The 20388-nt window shown below is 34.3% G+C and overlaps 1 protein-coding gene and 1 long non-coding RNA gene across 16 annotated transcripts in view; one reads left to right on the top strand and one right to left on the bottom strand.

The window, feature by feature from the left end:
- The window catches only part of LOC136844978 (uncharacterized), a 122677-nt gene that overhangs the window by 96985 nt on the left and 5304 nt on the right, over window positions 1–20388 (top strand). The window lies entirely within an intron of this gene.
- Window positions 1–20388, bottom strand: part of LOC136844976 (longitudinals lacking protein, isoforms H/M/V-like) — a 188928-nt gene that overhangs the window by 76430 nt on the left and 92110 nt on the right. The window contains exons 6-7 of one of the 15 annotated variants that reach the window (XR_010855022.1): window positions 14489–14844; window positions 8134–8947 (exon numbers count right to left, since the gene is read on the bottom strand). The exons of 10 other annotated variants lie outside the window; for them this stretch is intronic. Coding sequence is in view for 3 of the 5 variants with exons in the window: in XM_067114458.1 (XP_066970559.1) it covers window positions 1059–1433 (375 nt within the window). In the remaining 2 variants the exon portion in view is untranslated. Of the gene's footprint in view, window positions 1–904; window positions 1434–8133; window positions 8948–11133; window positions 14845–17054; window positions 20216–20388 lie in introns of those variants that run through there. 4 more of the 15 variants (XM_067114458.1, XM_067114457.1, XM_067114468.1 and 1 more) reach the window with 4 other exon arrangements.

A 20388-nucleotide genomic window follows, 5' to 3' on the forward strand; every position in this document is an offset into this window, starting at 1 on the left:
TCTGACTGTTGATAGCTCATTGCATCACAGAGAGAACAATTTTTTAAACAATCAGAAAAAATGAAAAAAGAAATCTGCCAACTTCAGCAAGGTAGACCTTGGAAATGAGACAGAGCGGCAGGCAACTGCAGGAGAAACGGAGCTAGATAGGATATCGTTCCCTAGGGGTAACCAGGAATGGCACAGGAGTGGAGCAATTCCCAGACCTCTTATATTTCATTTCATTGACATGCCTTAAAGACTGCTTGGGGAGAAGGTAAGGCAAACACTGCTGCATCATCAGAAAATACCTAATCCGTGACAAGAGGCTCAGGAGAAATAGTCATGAAGATAAGGCTAGAAGCAGATGAACCAAAACTGGTGTCTACTGATGATCTGTTAGTGCACCATGTTGCCCATAGGATCTCTGCTCTGTGAAGGATACCTACTGATCAACAGACCAATCTTTATAGATCCATTGAGAGAAAGCATGTCAAGGCAAGTACATCGAGACATAATGAACAAACACGGCAAATAAAACATAATTAAACATACAATCTTACATAAAGAATAACAAATACAAATAAAAAATCATAAATTTTCTGTCACTTCCCAAACAACACAAAATTTCAAAGTACAATAACTTGAGACAAACCAAAATTCACACAGTGAAAGAAATGAGTAATGAAAAAAGCAATGGAAGATGAAAAATGATAACCCTAAGGTTCAAAATCACTAAGAGCTATATCCTAGAAGAGCAACTCTGCAAAGGTGTTGGCACTTCAGAGCTACATGAAAGATCGATCAAATTGTTGAGGAGTAATAGGAAGTCTGGGGATGTGCAGTGAGGATTTTTTGATACTGAATGGTACAAGCATTTGGGACTGGGATTCCATTACATGGAAGGTGGTCAATACATGATTCAAGGGTTTGGAATGAGCAGATGAAAATTAGGTTCTCTTTGTAAACACAGCAGTGTTATACACAATGAAAGTAGAGTATTAATAACCACTAAATGAGTAAATAAAATGCAGTTACACAGTTACAATAAATGTCCTTTTCACATCATTGTATCAGGACTACTGCACAAAATCTTTGTCCCTCTGAAAGTGACACTCATCAAAAGATCTGGAATCACTTGTTCTTGTCTGGTGCACAGGAGATCCTTCACTATGTATTCTCATCATATGAAATTGAAGTTGTTGCTTTGTCGACGATCGATATGGACATCTGAGACAGCAAAATGGCTTTTCTCCAGTGTGCGTTCTCATGTGGGTCTTGAGGTTTCCTTTCCGTGAAAAGGGAGCTGCACATATTTCACAACTGAAAGGCTTTTCTCCCGTGTGCACTAACATATGTTGTTGCAAGTTGGTCTTTAGTGGACTGGTGTAAGGACAATATGTGCACCTGTGCCTCTTCATAGTGCTTCTCCTCTCTGGCTCTTGGAAATCAACCTATGGGGGAAAGTTTTTCATGAAACATTTATGGTTCCATATGTAGGTTTCAGTTTCACAGTAACCTATTTGCTACATTACTTTCCCAGTGTTTTGAAATAAAATAGCTAGCCTAATTAAAAAGATTTTTCCAAAATGATCTTCCTCAGTATAACACTTAAAAAGATCACAGTCAGAACTTTTCTTTTGGAATACAGTACACAGTTTTTTTTAAGGTGTTATGCTAATACAGTAGTACTAATTATAAAGCTGTTTATATTTTTTAGGGGATAAGATTAATACATTACCATCACTAAAATGTTTGTATTTTATTTAGTTTAAAGAGTAGTAAACCCTTCGCTGGCATACCAATAAAAATATTAAGAAAATGAAGTAACTTCAATTTCAGAAATATTTGTTAAAAGTTTGGTATAAAGATCAGGATTCTGTGTCATTTTGTGGAAAACCAAGAGAATAACAGTCCGAGACTCTGAAGTGAGTCCTTGATGAAGAAGATCAATCTTCTTACACATTCTGTGAAACAAAATCAGAACAAGGAATCAGAGATACAAATCTTGGGTTTCCAAGTCCTGCTCAATAGGTTGCTTCCCACAGTTTTTTTCTGAAATATCGCCCTATCTGTTTTGATAGAATTGGATCTGCACCCCATTGACTTTTTTTTCTTTTAACAAGGTTTGACTTAAGGAGTTCCTGTTTGGAGATTTTTAGGAAAGCCAAGAATGTAACCTTTAGTACTGCACTGTTGGGTCAACCATTCCAAAATTGGGGTCTATATTTTGAATTGGCACTGTTGGAAGAAGTCACAAAAGATTATACAATTTTCTTCAGTTTTAAGGAACACTTTTTAGCATTAGTGTACACAATTACACTTATGTTTATAAAATTGTCTTTGCAATTGTTAGAGGTGCCACATTTGTTTGAGTAAACTTGCAGAGCCTTCTGGTTGTCAGCAAGTTTTCAGGATAAGGTTGTTAGCCACATGAAGTTTTCAAAACTTTTAGCTACGTACTGGTACCCATTGGTTGATTAATGGCAGTTTGTGCTCACTGCAGGCATGGATCCAAGTACATGAGAGAGTACTTGTCGACAAGTACAAGTACAAGTACAGAAGATTTGCCTGAGACTTTAAGTCCCAGTCCAAGTACTTGACAATGTACTTAAGTACAAGTACAAGTACATTTCAGCATTTTTTCTATTATTATTAGTGATGTTTGATTTAAAATCAGTAGCAAATATCTAATAAAAATTCACATGCAAGTATCTAATGGAGAGAAAATTTGGTGTTATACTATAGCAGTCTTTATAAACAGAAGCCTTCCAAAAGGATATACCTGAATAGTTCTCATGGTATAAGTTAGTGAACCTTAGCCCATAGTGACGAAAAGAGGTGAAGCAATTTTCATAAGGTTTACTGAACAAAAGTAATCAAAATTGGTCTACCCACAGGTTAAGGTAATGACAGAATCTTTTTATTTTGTTTTTCAGTTTAATTTGTAATGCTATTCTTAATATTGTAATACAAAATAGATTTCCACCGCAAAAGAAAAAAAATGTGATACTGCTCACAATAATTTAAACAAAATTATATTTTTCAGGAAAGTTCTAAACAAAATTATACTTCTCTCTCTTTGATACGATTACCAGTTCTCTGTTATCTACTTATAGGATTTATCATTGCATTTTACAAACATCACAGACTCAAAATTCTTGTCAGTAAGACGACATCTATCTGGGCGAAATACTTTTCCTGCAATACTGAAAATCCTTTCTACTGGGGCAGAAGAAGCAGGGACTGATAGATACTTTTGTGCCATCTTAGCAAGAATCGGAATGTTTCTCTGTGGTCTTTCCAGTATGCTAGCACATCTCTCTCTTCTGAAATGCATGGCTGACTCAGGTATCTTTGAAATTCAATATTAATAGACTTCTGAATCTGCGTTACATCTGGTGATTGTTGAACTGGTTTACCCATAAAACTGAATAGTTTCTTCCTTTTTGGTTCAATTGAACTAGGTCCTGGTGTATCTTATGTATGGTCTGTGGTAGGATCCATGCTTGCACGAGCTGTAGTATCTTTGGACATGAACTGGGCTGTAGTTATGATAGAGACTTGAGATTCAACTTTTCCTCTTCTTCAGAACACCAATCTAATTTAAATCTTGGATCAAGAATAGTTGCCATTTGATATCTTTTCCGTTCTTCTTATACCTGGAGGCATTTCTGTAATGACTTCTTCAATCCAAATACCAAACCATTGTTATACTTAGATTGCATTTTCTCCAAGTGAAACTTGAGCCCCTGCACACATGGAATGACTAGGCTAGGGGAAATAGAATTCTGTCTTTGGGCACAGTCGGTGGCCTCCTCAAATGGCTAAAAAATTTCTAGCAAGTCATTAAGAATATTTTAGTCATAAGCGCCAAACTTTGGTGCACCATCCAAACTGTTCAGCTTTTCTTCTGGTACTCTCAGAATAGATCCGATCATCTTTAATTGCAAATTCCAAGTAGCACAACCTGATTCTCCTTTTAAAACAAATGTTGTTATTGTCGATTTATGCACATAAGAAACCAATTTTGATGCTTTGCTCAGTGTAACATTTAACTCTCCTGCTTCTTTGAAGCCATCTTTCACGACCAGTTGCAATGTATGTGCAAAGCAGGAATTATGCTCAGCTGGTAAAACTTCCAGTAGTTCAGCAGAATCAGTACCACTACCATCCAAATGATCGAGATCCTCTTCTTCCTCATCAATGTCATCATTTGCTTCTGAGATAGCATCAGGAAATCCTTGCAGAGAATATGAAGTGATCATATTAGTAGCATTGTCAGTTATGATGTTTGTAATTTTGGAGCCTATATCAAAATCCTTGTTGATGTGCTCATACTCTTCCATGATATTGCAAGCTAGCACTACATTTCCAAATGACCAGTTTCTAATGCAATGAGCTGTGATTCCCAAGTATGAGCTCATCTGATGGCTAGACCAGATATCAAGCGTTAGGCATACTGTTTTGCACTCCCTAGACTTTTTTTTTATTTTCCTTCACCTGTGAGAATTTGTCTTGTAGTAATTTGTTGACAAAGTGCTTGCGTGTAGGCATTTGATAATGAGGGTCAGCTGAATTAAGTAAGCCACTGAAGTAAGAGCTTTCAACAACAGAAAATGGCACAAGATCGCACGCCACAAAGAGCACCAGTGCATCATCCTGTTCCTTTGTTGAACATCATGTGCCCCATATTTCTTTGGGTCTGACACTGTAACGAAATCTTCCATGGTTGACTGGCTTGTCCCAGGAGACTCAGTAGTGTTACCACAGGCTATGAATGATGGCTAGTGAAAGACTAAACTACTGTACTACAGAACTGATCATGTTGCCTGCAGATACAGACAGAAAGTGAACAGGTTGTCGCAGGTTCATTCTTGAATTGATTGCACGAAAATTGACTGATAGTCTGTTGATACACAATAGTAGAATTTAAGTCATTTGAATTAAACTTGGTATATCTTTATTATGGACATACATAATTCATTATAACAAAAAATCCACATATTATATAGTCAGGTTATTGTCACTACTAGTGCACTTTTTGTTATACGATTAGTTATGCAATACAGCCTACTAAGTATGTAATGTACTTAAAAAGTACTTAAAAGTACTTGATTTTTTTCAAGTGCCTTTTTGGCCAAGTACAAGGACATTGAATTTTAAAATCACAAGTACAAGTACTTGCACTTGCACTTGGACCCATGCCTGGCTCACTATGGTGGTCAGCTATCCGTTGAGCACATGCTCGTGCACTGTCCTAAATTTCATCACCTTAGGGCAAAGTACTCACTAGCTGGGAAGACTTTTAGAAATTTTAAACGATGACGTTGAGGTAGATAACTTTATGGGTTATCTGAGAGAATCTGATCATTTTAATAAGATATAATTTTGGTATATTTAATAGAGATTTTAGTCATATTTATTTTAAACACTAAGTATATATTTTGAATATAAAAGTTTAATATATATTTATTTTTTGTTGGTTTTATCTAGTATTCTTCATTTTTTACATTCATATTTTAACACTTGAGTTTTACTAGTATGCCATCATTCAGCTATTCATTATCAATCATATTAATATATATATTTCACTTTCATTGTGGCACTGCATAATCCTGATGGGTTCCAGCTCTTGGTCTTCAAGACCTAAATTTCATAATCAATCAATCAGTACCACTGTGGCATGCACGTAGAGTATCTCAACATTACCCGTGATACCTAAAACAAGATAAATTCTAAGTAAATACTTTTGCTATTAAACTGTTTTGTATAAGGAATGCATAGTTGAAAAAGTTTGTGCAAATTCAGTACCAATGCAAGCATTGTAACCTAAACTACATATGTAGTAATGTCAGCAGTAATGACATTTTAATTCAGACGTTTAGCTTTTATTTAATGATCTGAAAGGAATTGTAAACATAGAATTGCTGTAAGATTATTACAGAATATAGATTAAAATATATTTAGAGAAATAAATTCAATTTCTCTTGGGGTTTCATTTATAGTTTTCTCGTACATATGTGATTCTTACTATGCCTTGATTAAGGAGCTGGTTTAGTCATAATTGCAGTTTCAAGCCATGGATAAATAGGAGTGTGTTGCAAGTACAGTGGTAATAGTGACATGGGTAACAATGATGATTTTGTGTATCAAGTTGAAATTTTTTTACATTCATTATTTGTGTTCTTGGTGGCCCCTATACACAGCAAGTTTATAGTTTGTTTTTGAAACTTCCTGGAACTTTCTTTGTAATAATTTCCGATATTTTCAAAACTGCAAAGCATATTACTCCATTACTTTTACAAAACAGATTTGAATTGATGCGACCTTTGACTTACAAGGGATATATGATGAGAGAGTAGAGTAAGCTGATTCTGATCCATTACTTATTGCATTAGTATTTAATGCTAACAGGTTGCAGGTTGGTACAAAAAATATCACCTTATTGAGGTTTTAGTGTGTCAGTGTTCTGGCAACCCAGTAAGAAAGAGTGGCTTCCAGCCATTCTTCTTTAGGAATGGTTTCACTGTTGCTTCATCTTCAAAGAAAAAAAAAAATTACCTGCATTAAGGTTGGAATTTCAAGTCTACTTATAAGTGACAATGTACCTGGCTATCCTGAGTATGAAGATGAAAATGTTGAAATTGTATTTGTACCTCCCAAAAATACCACCACATTGCTGTAGGGTAAAATTCATTGTGTCAAGGCCACCTTCACCTTTTTGTTTGATTGCATTTGAAATGTTGCTGATGCTGATCTTAATCTTGATACTGTATCATGCAAAGCTAGGAATCATTAACCATTGTAAATGAGGCTGCAATGGATGAATTTAAAACAAAAATTGTAAATGCACACTGTAAGGTTCTGTAGATTGAAGATGTGAATTATTGGAGAAGGAAATTGTTTTAGCAGCAAGAGAAGTCATTAGACAAGATTCTTCAATATAACTGAAGGAGAAGTTGATGAATATATTGAAGGCCATAAATATTTTATAACATGAAAAGAATTGAAAGTTATAAGATCATCAATAGAAGACGAGGCTGGTAAGTTTCTAGCATTGCTCAGGGTCTAGAGCAAAACAAGCCTTGAATGAAACAAGGTAAAATTCACACTATGATGAAACAAAGAAAGTAAGGTAACAACTCCAGTTATAATGTTTGTAAATTGGTACCTGCATTGATAAAACTCCCATCAACTTCATCTTCATCTGTCCCTGACATTGTACCAGATTTTTCAGTGCAAATTCTTCATTCCTCAGTGCTCCAAGATTATCAAAGCAAATGCCAATTCTGAGGTATTGTCACAAATTCTTAGAGTAATATACTTTGCATTGCATACTTAAGTTATTAACTTCAGTGAATAACCTCTGCAGTTAGGTGTTGTAACTTCTACATTTTATCAACATCATCATCTGTAATTTTTCACATGAAAAGAAAGGAAGATAGTGAATACAATAAGAGAGCATATTTATATACAGCACTGTACTATACCTGTTTTCATCATGTGACTGTATAGTACTGTTAAAAGTATTTTTTGCGATTTTGTTGCTCATGAAAGGTCTTTACAAGTAAATGGCATATTAGGTACACTTATGCTATAGTACACATATATTACAGTAAGAGACTTTCAGTTTACTTGTGGGATGGGGGAGAGCTTAGAATTGTGTTTGGTAGATAACATCACTGTATACTTTGTATCTCATATGCATAATTTTGGAATGACAAATTTTTAATTAATTTGTATTTTTCATAGCTAACAAACCTTGGTCTTAAAATTAGGATAAATCTTCCTATGTTAAGACCTCACGTTTGTTAGCTATGAAAAATACAATTTAATTAAAAATTTGTTATTTTTTAATGTCATAAAGACATGGTTTTCATTGGCAGCGATACTAATATTTCCAGTTTTTCACCCAGATGCAACAGCAGAACAAATTTAATGACCAAGTTTTTAATCATTTTACGATCGCAAAATCCTTGTTGTTTTATACAAAATATTTAGGCAACTGATGGCTTTTTCATAAGACACTGGCAGAAAATTTCAAAAATTTTCTATAAAAATGGGCTATACTGAATAGTAAAATTAGGGAATGGTTTAGTAAGGAAATTGTAAAATTTTGTTAATAATGATATTCAGTAAGTACACAGCAGCATCATACATTTAATTTATTGGATTAAATTAACTGAGTCACTTTCTTACACAGTACAATCTGAGGACATTTTATTTTCAAGAGTACAGTAACTATAAGATGATGGTTTTTATAAAACTTGTAAAATAATACCAAATTCTTGAGAACTTGAGGCATTCATGTATTTATCTAATTTTTTTTCAACCTCATATTCTAGTAATTACTACTGTACTCCTTAAAATTTCTTATTCTTCATATGAAAATTGTTTACTTAACTTCAATAATGACTTACAGTATGCTAATTTGATCTAATGCTTGAGAACCTATAATATAAATATTCTACAAAATGTAAGGGTTGCTGCTCTGAAGAATGGCAACAGCATGTAAAACGAACACTATAATCATATGTATGTGACATCTGAAGTAGTGATACAATGATTATCATGAATTTCAATTTCATGACTACGGCACATAATTTTTATCACTTTCACAAGGCCTCTCATTCAAAAAACTATGGTGGCTTGTTCCTGCTTGGGTTGCATTGTTTGTCTGACCATGCACTCTCATCATGTGGATTTTAATTGCTTGTTTCTGAGCTGATCGATATGGACATTTGAGGCAGCAAAATGGCTTTTCTCCAGTGTGTGTTCTCATGTGTGTCTTCAGGTTGCCTTTTTGTGAAAAGGAAGCTGGACAAATCAAGCACTTGAAAGGCTTTTCTCCTGTGTGCACTAACACGTGATGATCCAAATTGGTTTTAATTGGAGTGATGAAAGGACAGTATATGCACTTGTGCATCTTCATGGTAGTTCTCTTCACTGGGGCACAGAAATCAACCTGTGAGGGAAAGTTTGTTATGAATGAAGTACGGATTCAAAAAGGTAAGCAGGTTTTATTTGTCTATTACCTATCATTCTTTTATACCAATAAAAATAATTTAAAAGACAATTGCATCACTATGCTGAAGATTTTACCAAAACTATTTTTATTTCTACATTATTACTCCACAAAGAAGACAAATCTATAGTAAAATATATATACAAAATATTGATGCAAAAATATGACTTTTTAGAGTACAGTATACTGTACAACTGGAATTTCATTACCATAACATCAAAATTGTAACAACTAAACTAAATCTACTAGCATGTATGTATCATATGAACATTTTTAAAGAACTGCATTATATATTGCACATACAAACCTTTACTTAGATATAGCCATGTTCTCCACACACACACACACACACACACACACACACTCACACACACACACACACACACACACACACACACTCACTCTCTCTCTCTCTCTCTCTCTCTCTCTCTCTCTCTCTCTCTCTGAGGATTCTGTCTTAAATAGTGATCAGATCTTTATATGTCTCAGCAACATCTGCTTGTATGAATCTTTATTCCCAAAGAAGTTATCTGTAACACAGCTGGGGGGGGGGGCCTACCTAGGCCAAGGAAAATTATTTGTAGATACAAATCCAAACTTATCTTTTTTAAAACAATTCATATCAAACAAACCATAACCTTTCCTAGCCAGATACCTATAGTATTTAAGCAGTAAGACAACTGAATTAGATATTTTTTATATAAGTTACAGTGAATCAGATTTTTTTTACATGTTACATCAGCAAGTGAGAGGGGAGCCTAAATCTGTCATGTTAACTCATTCTATGACACAGGATTATATGATGTTCAGCTTGGCAGGTCTGACTTGGAGGGGGGACAGATTAGCCTCAAATGGAGAGCTTGGCTAGCAATTCAACAGGAAAACAGCTTTTAAGGACCAAATACAATACCTGCAAGGAAGCACTCAGTTTGTGATGGGTTGCCATCTAAAAAGAATGGAAATACTGTACAGTACTGGGATAAATAAAAAGGAGGGTGGCGCGGATTAGGAGGCCAGAGGTTACGAAAACAGTTACTCTTCTCCTCCCAACACCCACAATAAGGTCAAGGGAAAACTTTTAAGTATTTACAGTACAGTATTGGAGACACTCTTGACAGAGAAGGTAGACTGGCATATCCAACTCAAATTGCACTTAACTTGGTCAACCTTAAATTTATGTTTGAAACCTCACAAATTCATCAAAAGCTTTTCTCAGTGTGAGATCCTTTTCCAGTATAGAAGACTGGTCTGTTTTACTAACTCCTAAGCCAGAAAGACTTTTTTTTTTTAGTGTTACATCAAAGTAAGAATACAAGTTGAAAGTGAAAAACATTCAAGTCAAGGGAAAATGTAATGACTATTTCTGGACTGTGACAAAGCTTGACAGATACATATGACAGATAATTTTGACAGTTAACCTTCAAGACTACTTACTTTCTTAAAAGGACAACTAGCAACACACACATACCCTATCTTTCTCCCCTTTCATATCTTATTTTTCATTTCATGATTTTCACTATACAAAAACAATGAAAAATCATAAAAATGATGCTGCTTGATCACTGCTCCTGTCTAGGAAAATGTGCACTTAGTACATTGCACAAACATAATTTCTTCACAAGCAAAAACATGATCAAAACACTGTCGGTGGATGTTACAGGATTGCCACTTCACTGTTGTAAATCTTTCTCTATCTCTCTCATACATGATAGAGAGAGAGAGAGAGAGAGAGAGAGAGAAACATTTCGATACTGTGCCAACTTTCCCCTGCATACTTGCACTGTACACACATGCATATACACCTTCTCTCTCTCACCCTATCTTTTCTCAGTTTTAATTTCTTTGTTTTGTTATAATTTACATTGCATGAAACAATGAAAAGGGATAAACATGTTAATGCTAGATCATCACTAACAGTCCAGGCTAATGATCTCTACATAGTGTAAAGTAGGGTATGTTCATAATAATAAATTGTTCATTATAATGTAGTTTAAAATTATTTTTCCTGTTAATAATGTATTGTATGAGAATACTGTATCCATGTTTTATTTTGATATTCTTGGTATTTTAAAGCAATAATGGTTATTATACGGGTATATGGGACCAAAGGCTAAGAGAAACGGTACTAATACTTGTGTACTTTTAATACTGTAGCTCACTCACAATATGAACATACATTTTGACATTTAGATTTAGTTTATAGTACATATTACAATTACACTCTTGTTTAACTACATCAGAATAATGCTCCAGAAGGGTTTGATAAATGTGCTGACTGTACACTTAAAAAAGTTTTTAATTTAATATGCTACAAAAGGTCTTTTAAATATTAAACATCTTTCATAAGCAAAGTTTAACTTTCTCATTTTCTATGGAAACTTGTCGATTGTTTTCAACTCATTGCACTGTGTACAGTAATACTTTATTAAAAATGCTGATTTTCCCACTAACACAAATGAACATAGAATCTAAGACCAACCTTAAAATTTTCAAGTTAGAGAAATTTCTGTTGTTTTACACATACATATTACAGACTTTCCAAACTATGACTGACCTAGGTTTATGATATCTAAATAGACACAGGCTTTTTGTGTATGCATTACCAGTGACTATCATAACAGGTGGAATTTTTCATATTTTTCTTATATTTCTCAGAAAGTTCTTTTATAAGTGTTGAGTTACATAAAAATAAAAAAAAAAATTCATCCAATGCAGTACTGTAGATTATTGTATTATTAGATTTCCATAGATAAGTTGACGCTGGAATGTAGTCTTTTAATCCATGTTACAGGTGTCACAAGAAATATAAGTTCTGTAATAAAATCTAATGTGTGCTGTACATTGCATGAACATTTTTAATTCTCAGTACTTTTACTGAAGCTATGCAAAATTTATTACTGGAGTATAGTATCAGAGTATCTACCCTCTTATTGGATAGTTGATGTAATTGAAACCCCAACCCCATTCAAGTACTACAAGCTGACATACACATAGACATTGCCTATATTTATGAAATTTAAAAATTCCTACTAAATATGTATAAGGAAAAGAAATGAAAAATTATGTTTGAAAATTAAAGGCTTTTTCAGATGACTGACTCAGAACTTGAATGCATGAAAATGAGTATGTGTTATAAGTAGGAGAGGTGGAGAATAATTCAACAAGAAAATTACCTGTACAGTATATGCTCATAATGAAGCACCAGCTCACTATAACATGATTCAGTATGCATAATCAGCTGGCAATTTAGTCTGGAAATACATAGCAACAAACCACCTTCTTTGGGATTTGAGCTGCTGACCTGATTTACCAAACACTGTATTCCACAGAGGTATAAAAGAGTGAAAACAGACAAGCCTCAACATATATTTTGGAAGCATAGCGGGCCTACTGCACCTATACCCAGGCAGCCCCCCAGTTATCGGCGGGCTAAGTTATCGGCGATCTGGTTTTACGGGGCTTGTCTAGTGACGAAAATCGCCAATTTCCTGCTTATCAGTGCCGACAATCGGGTATTGATGCCAATAAATAGCTAAGAGAGGTGCTGATCTCTAGTTATCGGCGATTTTTTGCCATCGTCACGCTGTCAATGGGCCACGATAACCGGGACTGCCTGTATTCAGCCTATACCTCACCAGTAAGGAGTAGACATACAGTACAAGCAGTCTCTGGTTAATGGCTGGGGTTCCATTCCTGGCCAAGCACCACTAACTGAAAATCGATGATAGTTATGGTAAAAAATGACATTTACGTCGTAAGCGCCAATAAACTGCTTCTCGGTGCCGATAAACTGCTTACTGACGCCAATAAACCATTTACCGATGCTGATAAACCACTTACTGATGCCAAAAAACGCTTACTGTCACAAAAATCGCTTACTGTCGCCGAAAATCTGGTTAATGACGTCATTAGCCAAACACCGTAAAACTGGAATGCCGTTAACCGATGCCGCCAATAAGCGAGGACTGCCTTACATACTTATCCTCCTCAATGACAATCCAAAATAAGAATGCACTATAATCATGCAATTTTGCCTGGAAATAGATGGTAATGACAACTTTTTTCTTCAAGGGTTTGCCCTCTGTGAATGAGTCAATATATTATTGGTCTGTTTAATCAGAGAGGAAGTTTGTCATGTTAAATTTCCAGATGTGGAGTGATGATAAAACACCATTCACATGTACTACAGTACACTTCAGAACTTTACATTGTTAGTATTGGGAGCAATTAATCTTCAAGAGTACAATACTGTATCTGCAAAATGAATCTGAAAGAGTGAATTTAGGATTTTTTAAAACATATTGTATAAACTCGGAGAGACCAACAACTCATGAGGGACAGCTGTCACATTTACATGGAAAAAACTGAAGTTATGTCATGAGAGCTGTAAGAACTGTCTCTGGACTAAGAATGACAATTAAGGGAACCTAGAATGATTATGTTTTACCAGAGCTTTGCAACTCCAATTTTCTGTACATTATTCATATATGAAAATTCAGATTGACTTTTTATTTCATCCGTTTCATTTACTTACTACATACATGTACTGTACTGAGTTTGACATGGGTACATCAGCTTGTTTCTAGTCTTTGGTACAATTTCTGCTAAAGCTATTGTGGTTTGTAACAAAATATGTTGAATGCAACAAGTAAGTGCAGAAAAAAAATTATTTCATGATAACATTATGTTCAGTGGAAGGACAGGGAGAGAAAGAGCAGAAATAGAAATTAAATAATTTTGGACAAAGGAAAATATATGGTGTTTGACATTTGACCCTACACTTTCAGTGCAACTAATATTTCAGGACATGAAACCAAAAGCTTTGTATATAAATTGTATTGTAGTAACAAAATAAATAATGGCAATGGTCACCCTTGCAGCAAAAAATCGTCAATGCAAGTGACGGTATTTTATGTTAAAGTCACTTCTTGTCCTACCAACCAATAATCTTTAAGTTTACTTTTTTATGAAAATCAACTCATGTCCTATCTCAGCCTTTTATATTTTCATCCCTGGGATTTAAGCATTAAATGTCTAATCACAAAAATATAGTGTATACTAAATTTTAAACACTTGACTGTTGTCTTGTATAATTATCATGTTGTAATTTTCTAAATAATTATATAATAATACAAAGAGAAACCCACAAGATTCCTGTGTATAACTTGTTTACTTGTAAATATTTACATGTTACTTTTAAACTCGAGTACTTTCAGGTCCTAACTGTGACCCTTTTTCAAGAGATGAGCTAGTCAGCCTACTCTTCTTCAGAATTCTTGATGTATTACTACATATAAATAAACTCTTGTTCTATGCTCTATTAATCTAATGCAATGAATATAAACAACATACAACACACACACAGCATAAACATAATTTTTTCTTGGAAGCAGTAGTGTTCTATAAATGTAAGTAAAATACTGTAATTGTAAAAGTTAAAACTGGTAAGTACTTTTTAGTCAGTGACATGGTTTGTATCACCTTGGCAAAGATTCCTTGTATAAAATTTGCTTTTTCCTGTCTGGTGCACATTAGTCATTTGGCTATGCACTCTGCAAGTGTTTCATCATATGTAGTTTAAGTGAATTTTTATGAGCAGATCGATATGGACATCTGAGACAAGAAAATGGCTTTTCTCCAGTATGCGTTCTCATGTGTGTCTTCAAATTGCCTTTCTGTGAAAAGGAAGCAGTGCACATGATGCACTTGAAAGGCTTTTCTCCTCTGTGCACCAATACATGATGTTCCAAGTTGGTCTTGAATGGAGTGGTGAAAGGGCAATACATGCACCTGTGCATCTTCATGGTGCTTCTCTTCGCTGGCACACACAGATCAACCTGTGAGGGGAAAGTTTCACTTGAAAGTACATTTTTCCCAGTTTTAACAAAAATGGCAAAGAAAATGTCTGTTATCTATACAGAAAATTCATCAGAAACATTTTTAAAAGATGAAGACAAAGAAATGACATATCCTATTTCCTAGTTAAGAAACCAATCACATCATACACAAACACTTTACAGATAAATACAAAAGTCATAGGGGGGATTTTTTTTCTAAAACTCAAGATATCAAAATACAGTAGGTAGTGTACTGAGGTCTGGTTACCATCCCATCTTCGGTGTAATGACTATAGCAAGCTCTACAAGCATATAACTACAACAATATATAAAGCACCAAAGCCCAAGCTTCATTGTCTTGTGGGAATATGAGTCTTCAATTTTTTGGGTATGTAGTGAAGTGAGATAAATGCTGTAAATCCCAAGTGGGCCTCATTCTTGCCTTATTGATTACTATGCCTTTTGCTCAATCACATAATGTTATAAACTACCTACACAACATTACTGTACAGTACTAGTCCAGAGCTTGAGAGAGGGTAACCCTAAGGGCTGAGCCTAGGTATATATGCAGTATAGTTGTACTTCTTACCATACCTAATAATGTTATTGTTTACATTTGGATATGTTTAATATATTGGGTTTGCTTAATACCCATTGTACTGTAAGCTGGTTGTATATTGTAATATGACTGAGCACAATCATCCATATTTTTTGTAACCAGGTGACTGTTGGCGAATGTTAGCACAGAGGTGGTCATGTACCTACACAAGGTTGTACCAAGGTTTTGGGAAGAATATTCCAGACCAGTGACTGACTAAATTGTGTGTATTGTACTGTATTCATTTAGTGAACAAGGCTAATGCTGTACTACTTGATAATATTTGTTGATCAAGAAGTACTATAGTTCAATTTTCATGACCTTCCCAACTCAGATATTTTGCTTACTAGAGTACTAGATGGGTGTATTTTAAGGAAAAAATATATTTGTTGTATTGTATTCTTACTAAAGTGTGGTTTCAATTGAATTAGGAGTATGTTTTCATTGAGTGGATGATGTCTTTTGCTAGTTTTGGAGAAGACTAGCATAGGCTAAGGGTTGGTCATATACACTGCAATTTTTGCCAGTATTTGACATCCTTGGTGCCAAAATCGATTGGATAAGAGGGCAATATCTGTACTATATTACTTGGTGCAAAGTCACTGAAGACAGAGATGGAGAAAGCAAGTATTGTATCAGTGAAGACTACAAGCCGAGTTAATTTGAACTAGGGATCTGTTACCCATTGAGGATATCGTAGGTGATATTTTCTGAAATTATCATCATTTTATGTGGAAAGGAGTTTGTAATGTAACTGCAGGATTGCCTTTGGTTGCTTCCATAAGCTACAAGAAATACAGAACAGTGACAAAAACTTTACATAGTCCAGAGGGACAGTCACTACTAAAAGGGACATGAATCCTGAACAGCGAAAGACCAGAAATCTGTTAGTGCTATTGAAAGTGGAGATATACTTTGTAATTATGTCACATCTCATTTCAAAGCACATCTTCCTATGATATGTCACACACTAACAAATGTTATAACCACTGAAGGCTATTCATGGTTAAATTGCTGTCTCAGCCACTGCACTAAATGCAACCAGTTTATGAATGGCATCTTTTTTGCAACACCATAATGGAGATGACAGCATTGTTACAATATGTGAATGCATGATGTTTTTTCTTTGAAGTAGATGCAGTTAGTGTCAACACAAAACACTGAAAGAAACAAAAATGACAATCTCCCTTATTTTGTAAGAATTGTCTTGAGATTAAATTGTGTTAAATATGCATGATGGGAAGTTCTACCAATATTTCAAGCAATTTAGTAAATTATCTAAACAATGTCAAAATAAAAATCAGAATGTCAGTGTAATATATAATTTTTTTAGGGATCCAAAACTTAATACTATTCATCAGACAGACAGTTATAGACCCTTTTCTGCATAAATGTTAAAGTCTAAAAGCAGGGTTGGACTTAAGAAGTGAGTGAATATAATTCTTAAAAGACAGAATTAAAAATACATTTCAAAATTATGGACAAGGCCTTCACAAGGACTGAACTGTTCCAAAATGAGTCAACCTTTCCAATTTCACTTAAGAGTACAGTAATATAATTACCATTTTTTAAATATCATGAGAAGATGAAAGGGATAAAATAAACTGGCATATTGCTTGTATAAATTTAATAAGTATCAGACATGCACATTCAGTACATCAACAAAATGACATGGCTACAATTTATTAAAGTTAAACATTAGTAGTGTATACAGTAATCAGTACTGAGAGGGGTGCAGTAATTAAAATTACTGTAAGGTAAAAAAAAAAAACACAAGTGCAGTGCCATAATTTAATACATGTATATTCTCACCATAAAGACCTTTACCGAAATTATTTAACTATAAAGACCCTTACAATATTATACATCATTTATACTATATGCCTATTTTCAGCTTCTTAGTCCTCTAACCTACATGATAGGGTAAATTCTGTCAGATTCAAGGACTAAATTTCCAGCACTTTTAACCCTACTAATGCCGACTGAGGCGTATTTTTACGTCGAAACAACAAAGTGTCTGTCGGTGCCAAGTGGACGTAAAAATACGCCGAATACAAAAAGTTTTTTAAAATATTTGCGGAAAAATACTTAGGCCTCATTGCTATAAAAATTTTAAATCACGTGCCTTGAGGGGATGCTTGGTTCGCGGATCACTTTGTTGTTTGTTTACAAGCGTGACCTAGCTGCACATGCGCCGAATTTCTTTCTTATCCCAAAGAAAGCATCAGCTAACTGCTGAAAATCTCAGAAATTCTTTTAGTCGCTGAAGCGTAATTTTTGCATCTTTCTATTAGCCTTTACATAAAGTTTTATATATGAAATGTGTACCATGTAGAATTCTTGAATCCCTCATGGTTGTAGCTTAACAATTCTTACATATTTTCGCGTAAATCACGATATGCAAAATTTCAACCTTCGGGTCAATCTTTGATTTCGGCTGAAATGGTTGAAAAATGCAATTGTAAGTTAAAACTGCTTACATTCTAGTAATATTCAATCATTTACCTTCATTTTGCAACAAACGAGAAGTCTCTAGCACAATATTTGATTTATGTGAATTTTGAAAAACTATTTCCCTTATGTCCATGATAACTGCTGAAAATCTCAGAAATTCTTTCGTCACTTTGTTGTAATTTTTGCACAGTTTTGTATTAATTACATGATGTTTTATATATAAAATGTGCGCAATTTCATGGAGAATACAACAAAAATAACTCATGGTTGTAGCTTTCATCAATTTTGGACATATTTTCAGATAAATCATGATAAGTGCTAAAATTTCAACCTTCGGGTCCAACTTTGACTAGACCAAAATGGTAGAAAAATGCAATTGTAAGCTAAAACTCTACATTCTAGTAATATTCAATCATTTACCTTCCATTTTGCAACAAACGAGAAGTCTCTAGCACAATATTTCGATTTATGGTGAATTTTTGAAAAAAAAAAAAAAAAAAACTTTCATACGTTTGCATGCACTAACTCTGCTGAAATCTCAGAATTTCTTTTAGCCACTGAAAGTCATAATTTTTGCACCATTTTATATTAGTCATTACATAAAATTTTATATATGAAAATGTGTGCAATGTTCATGTAGAATACAACACAAAATAAACTCCTTTGGTTGTAGCTTTTATCAGTTTGACATATTTTCATATAAATCACGATAAGTGCCGAAATTTCAAACCTTCAGTCAACTTGACTCGACCAAAATGGTCGAAAATGCAATTGTGCTAAAACTCTTACATTCTAGTAATATTCAATCATTTACCTTCATTTTGCAACAAACGGAAGTGTCTAGTACAATATTTGATTTATGGTGAATTTTTGAAAAAAACTTTTTTACGTCCGATTACTAATTCATGTATCATTTGTGATAATATTTTTCTGTGGTGCTTTGATCGTTTTACAATTTGTTATATACCAAAATCATCGCAATTTAGTACAATACAATGAAAAAAATAACTCATTAGCTTTAACCGCTTTGCTCAAATTGATTTGTATACAATTATATATGAAATTTTTTTGGCGCTAATAGTATTCCAATATTTATATATGATAATGGTATTTTTTATTTTTCATTTCTGATGGTTTGCATACTAAACTTCAGGCAATGAGAAAAAAGGAGCCAAAAATGAACTCGTTAATCTTAAACTAAGTGTGCTGTGATTTTTGAAAAACTTTCTTTCCGCTTTGGCGCTAACTCTCAAACCCCGTCGGCATACGGCAGACACTTTTGTAAATAGAGGCTCGGCGTTTAAGGGTTAACTTGAGATATCTGTCCCATGTTATGTATACTTAGTATCATGCATCAGTGGCCAATATATCAGATTTCAATAGATAATAGACACCAACTGCTGAGAGCCAAAGCTCTGCAATGTGCACCAAGGAACTTCCCTGCTCTTCTTGGATTAAATGGCCTTCATTGGTGCAGTTTAGTAAGTGTGTGGTGTGAGTAACAAGCCGAAATTGGATGTCAACTGATGGTGTGATTGAGGGTTATGAGAGGGTCAAGTTTGTGGTTCATACAAGGTGAATATTGTGGTAAAAATTCTACCTCCTAACAGGTAACCACTGCAAGGTCTGTATGGTTGGTCTGAATTTGCATAGGTTTTTATAGCTGAATGCCGTATCTTTTGCATCCATTGTCACTGTTCTCTCAAATACAGACAGTACTGTGGTCTCGGTTTATTTCTGTACAGTCAGTTACAAAATAAAATTAATGCCCTATATCTTGTTTAATGTCTCTTATTGTCATGCAGACATGTGCATATTAGTTGCTGTTGGGTAGTATGCTGTTCTTTCAGTCAGAATTATTGTCTGTCACTGGTAAATATCTGATGATGTATCATCAGTGTATACCTACAGAAGTTGACAGTGTAGAAAACTTTACAAAACAAAAGCTTTCTTCAGAATTTTACAACTGTATTATCAGTCTTGAAAAAAATAGGCTATACAGTTAGGCATATTAGAAAACTGCTACTTAAACTTTGTAGATAATGGAGCAGCTCATTACTGTATGGCATACCATCTTTTAAATTTAAAGAGGTACAAGGACTAACAAGACAATTCTGGAAGGGGTACAAGGACTAACAAGACAATTCTGATAAGCACAAACAAAAACTGTATTAGTGCTATGACAGAAGGATACCTAGAAAGTGTCCTTCCCATTACAGTACAAACTAAGGCCATGCTTATCTTTAAGAATAAAACTGCCAAAGTAATGTTGAGAACTTAAAAGAAATCTTTATTCTTATAATGTGTCCTTCACAAGTACTGTACAGGCGGTCCCTCGTTTATTTTCGACGGGGTTCCGTTTGCGCTCCAACCCGGAAAATCGTCGTAAGCCGGAAAATCGTCGAAAATCGTCAAAATCATAAGAAAACCTTACTTTAATGCTTTGCATTGAAAACGACAAACTGCATTATTTGAGTTTTACATAAAAAAAA

This window comes from Macrobrachium rosenbergii, chromosome 13 (genome assembly GCF_040412425.1).
Source record: "Macrobrachium rosenbergii isolate ZJJX-2024 chromosome 13, ASM4041242v1, whole genome shotgun sequence".
Lineage (NCBI taxonomy): Eukaryota > Metazoa > Arthropoda > Malacostraca > Decapoda > Palaemonidae > Macrobrachium > Macrobrachium rosenbergii.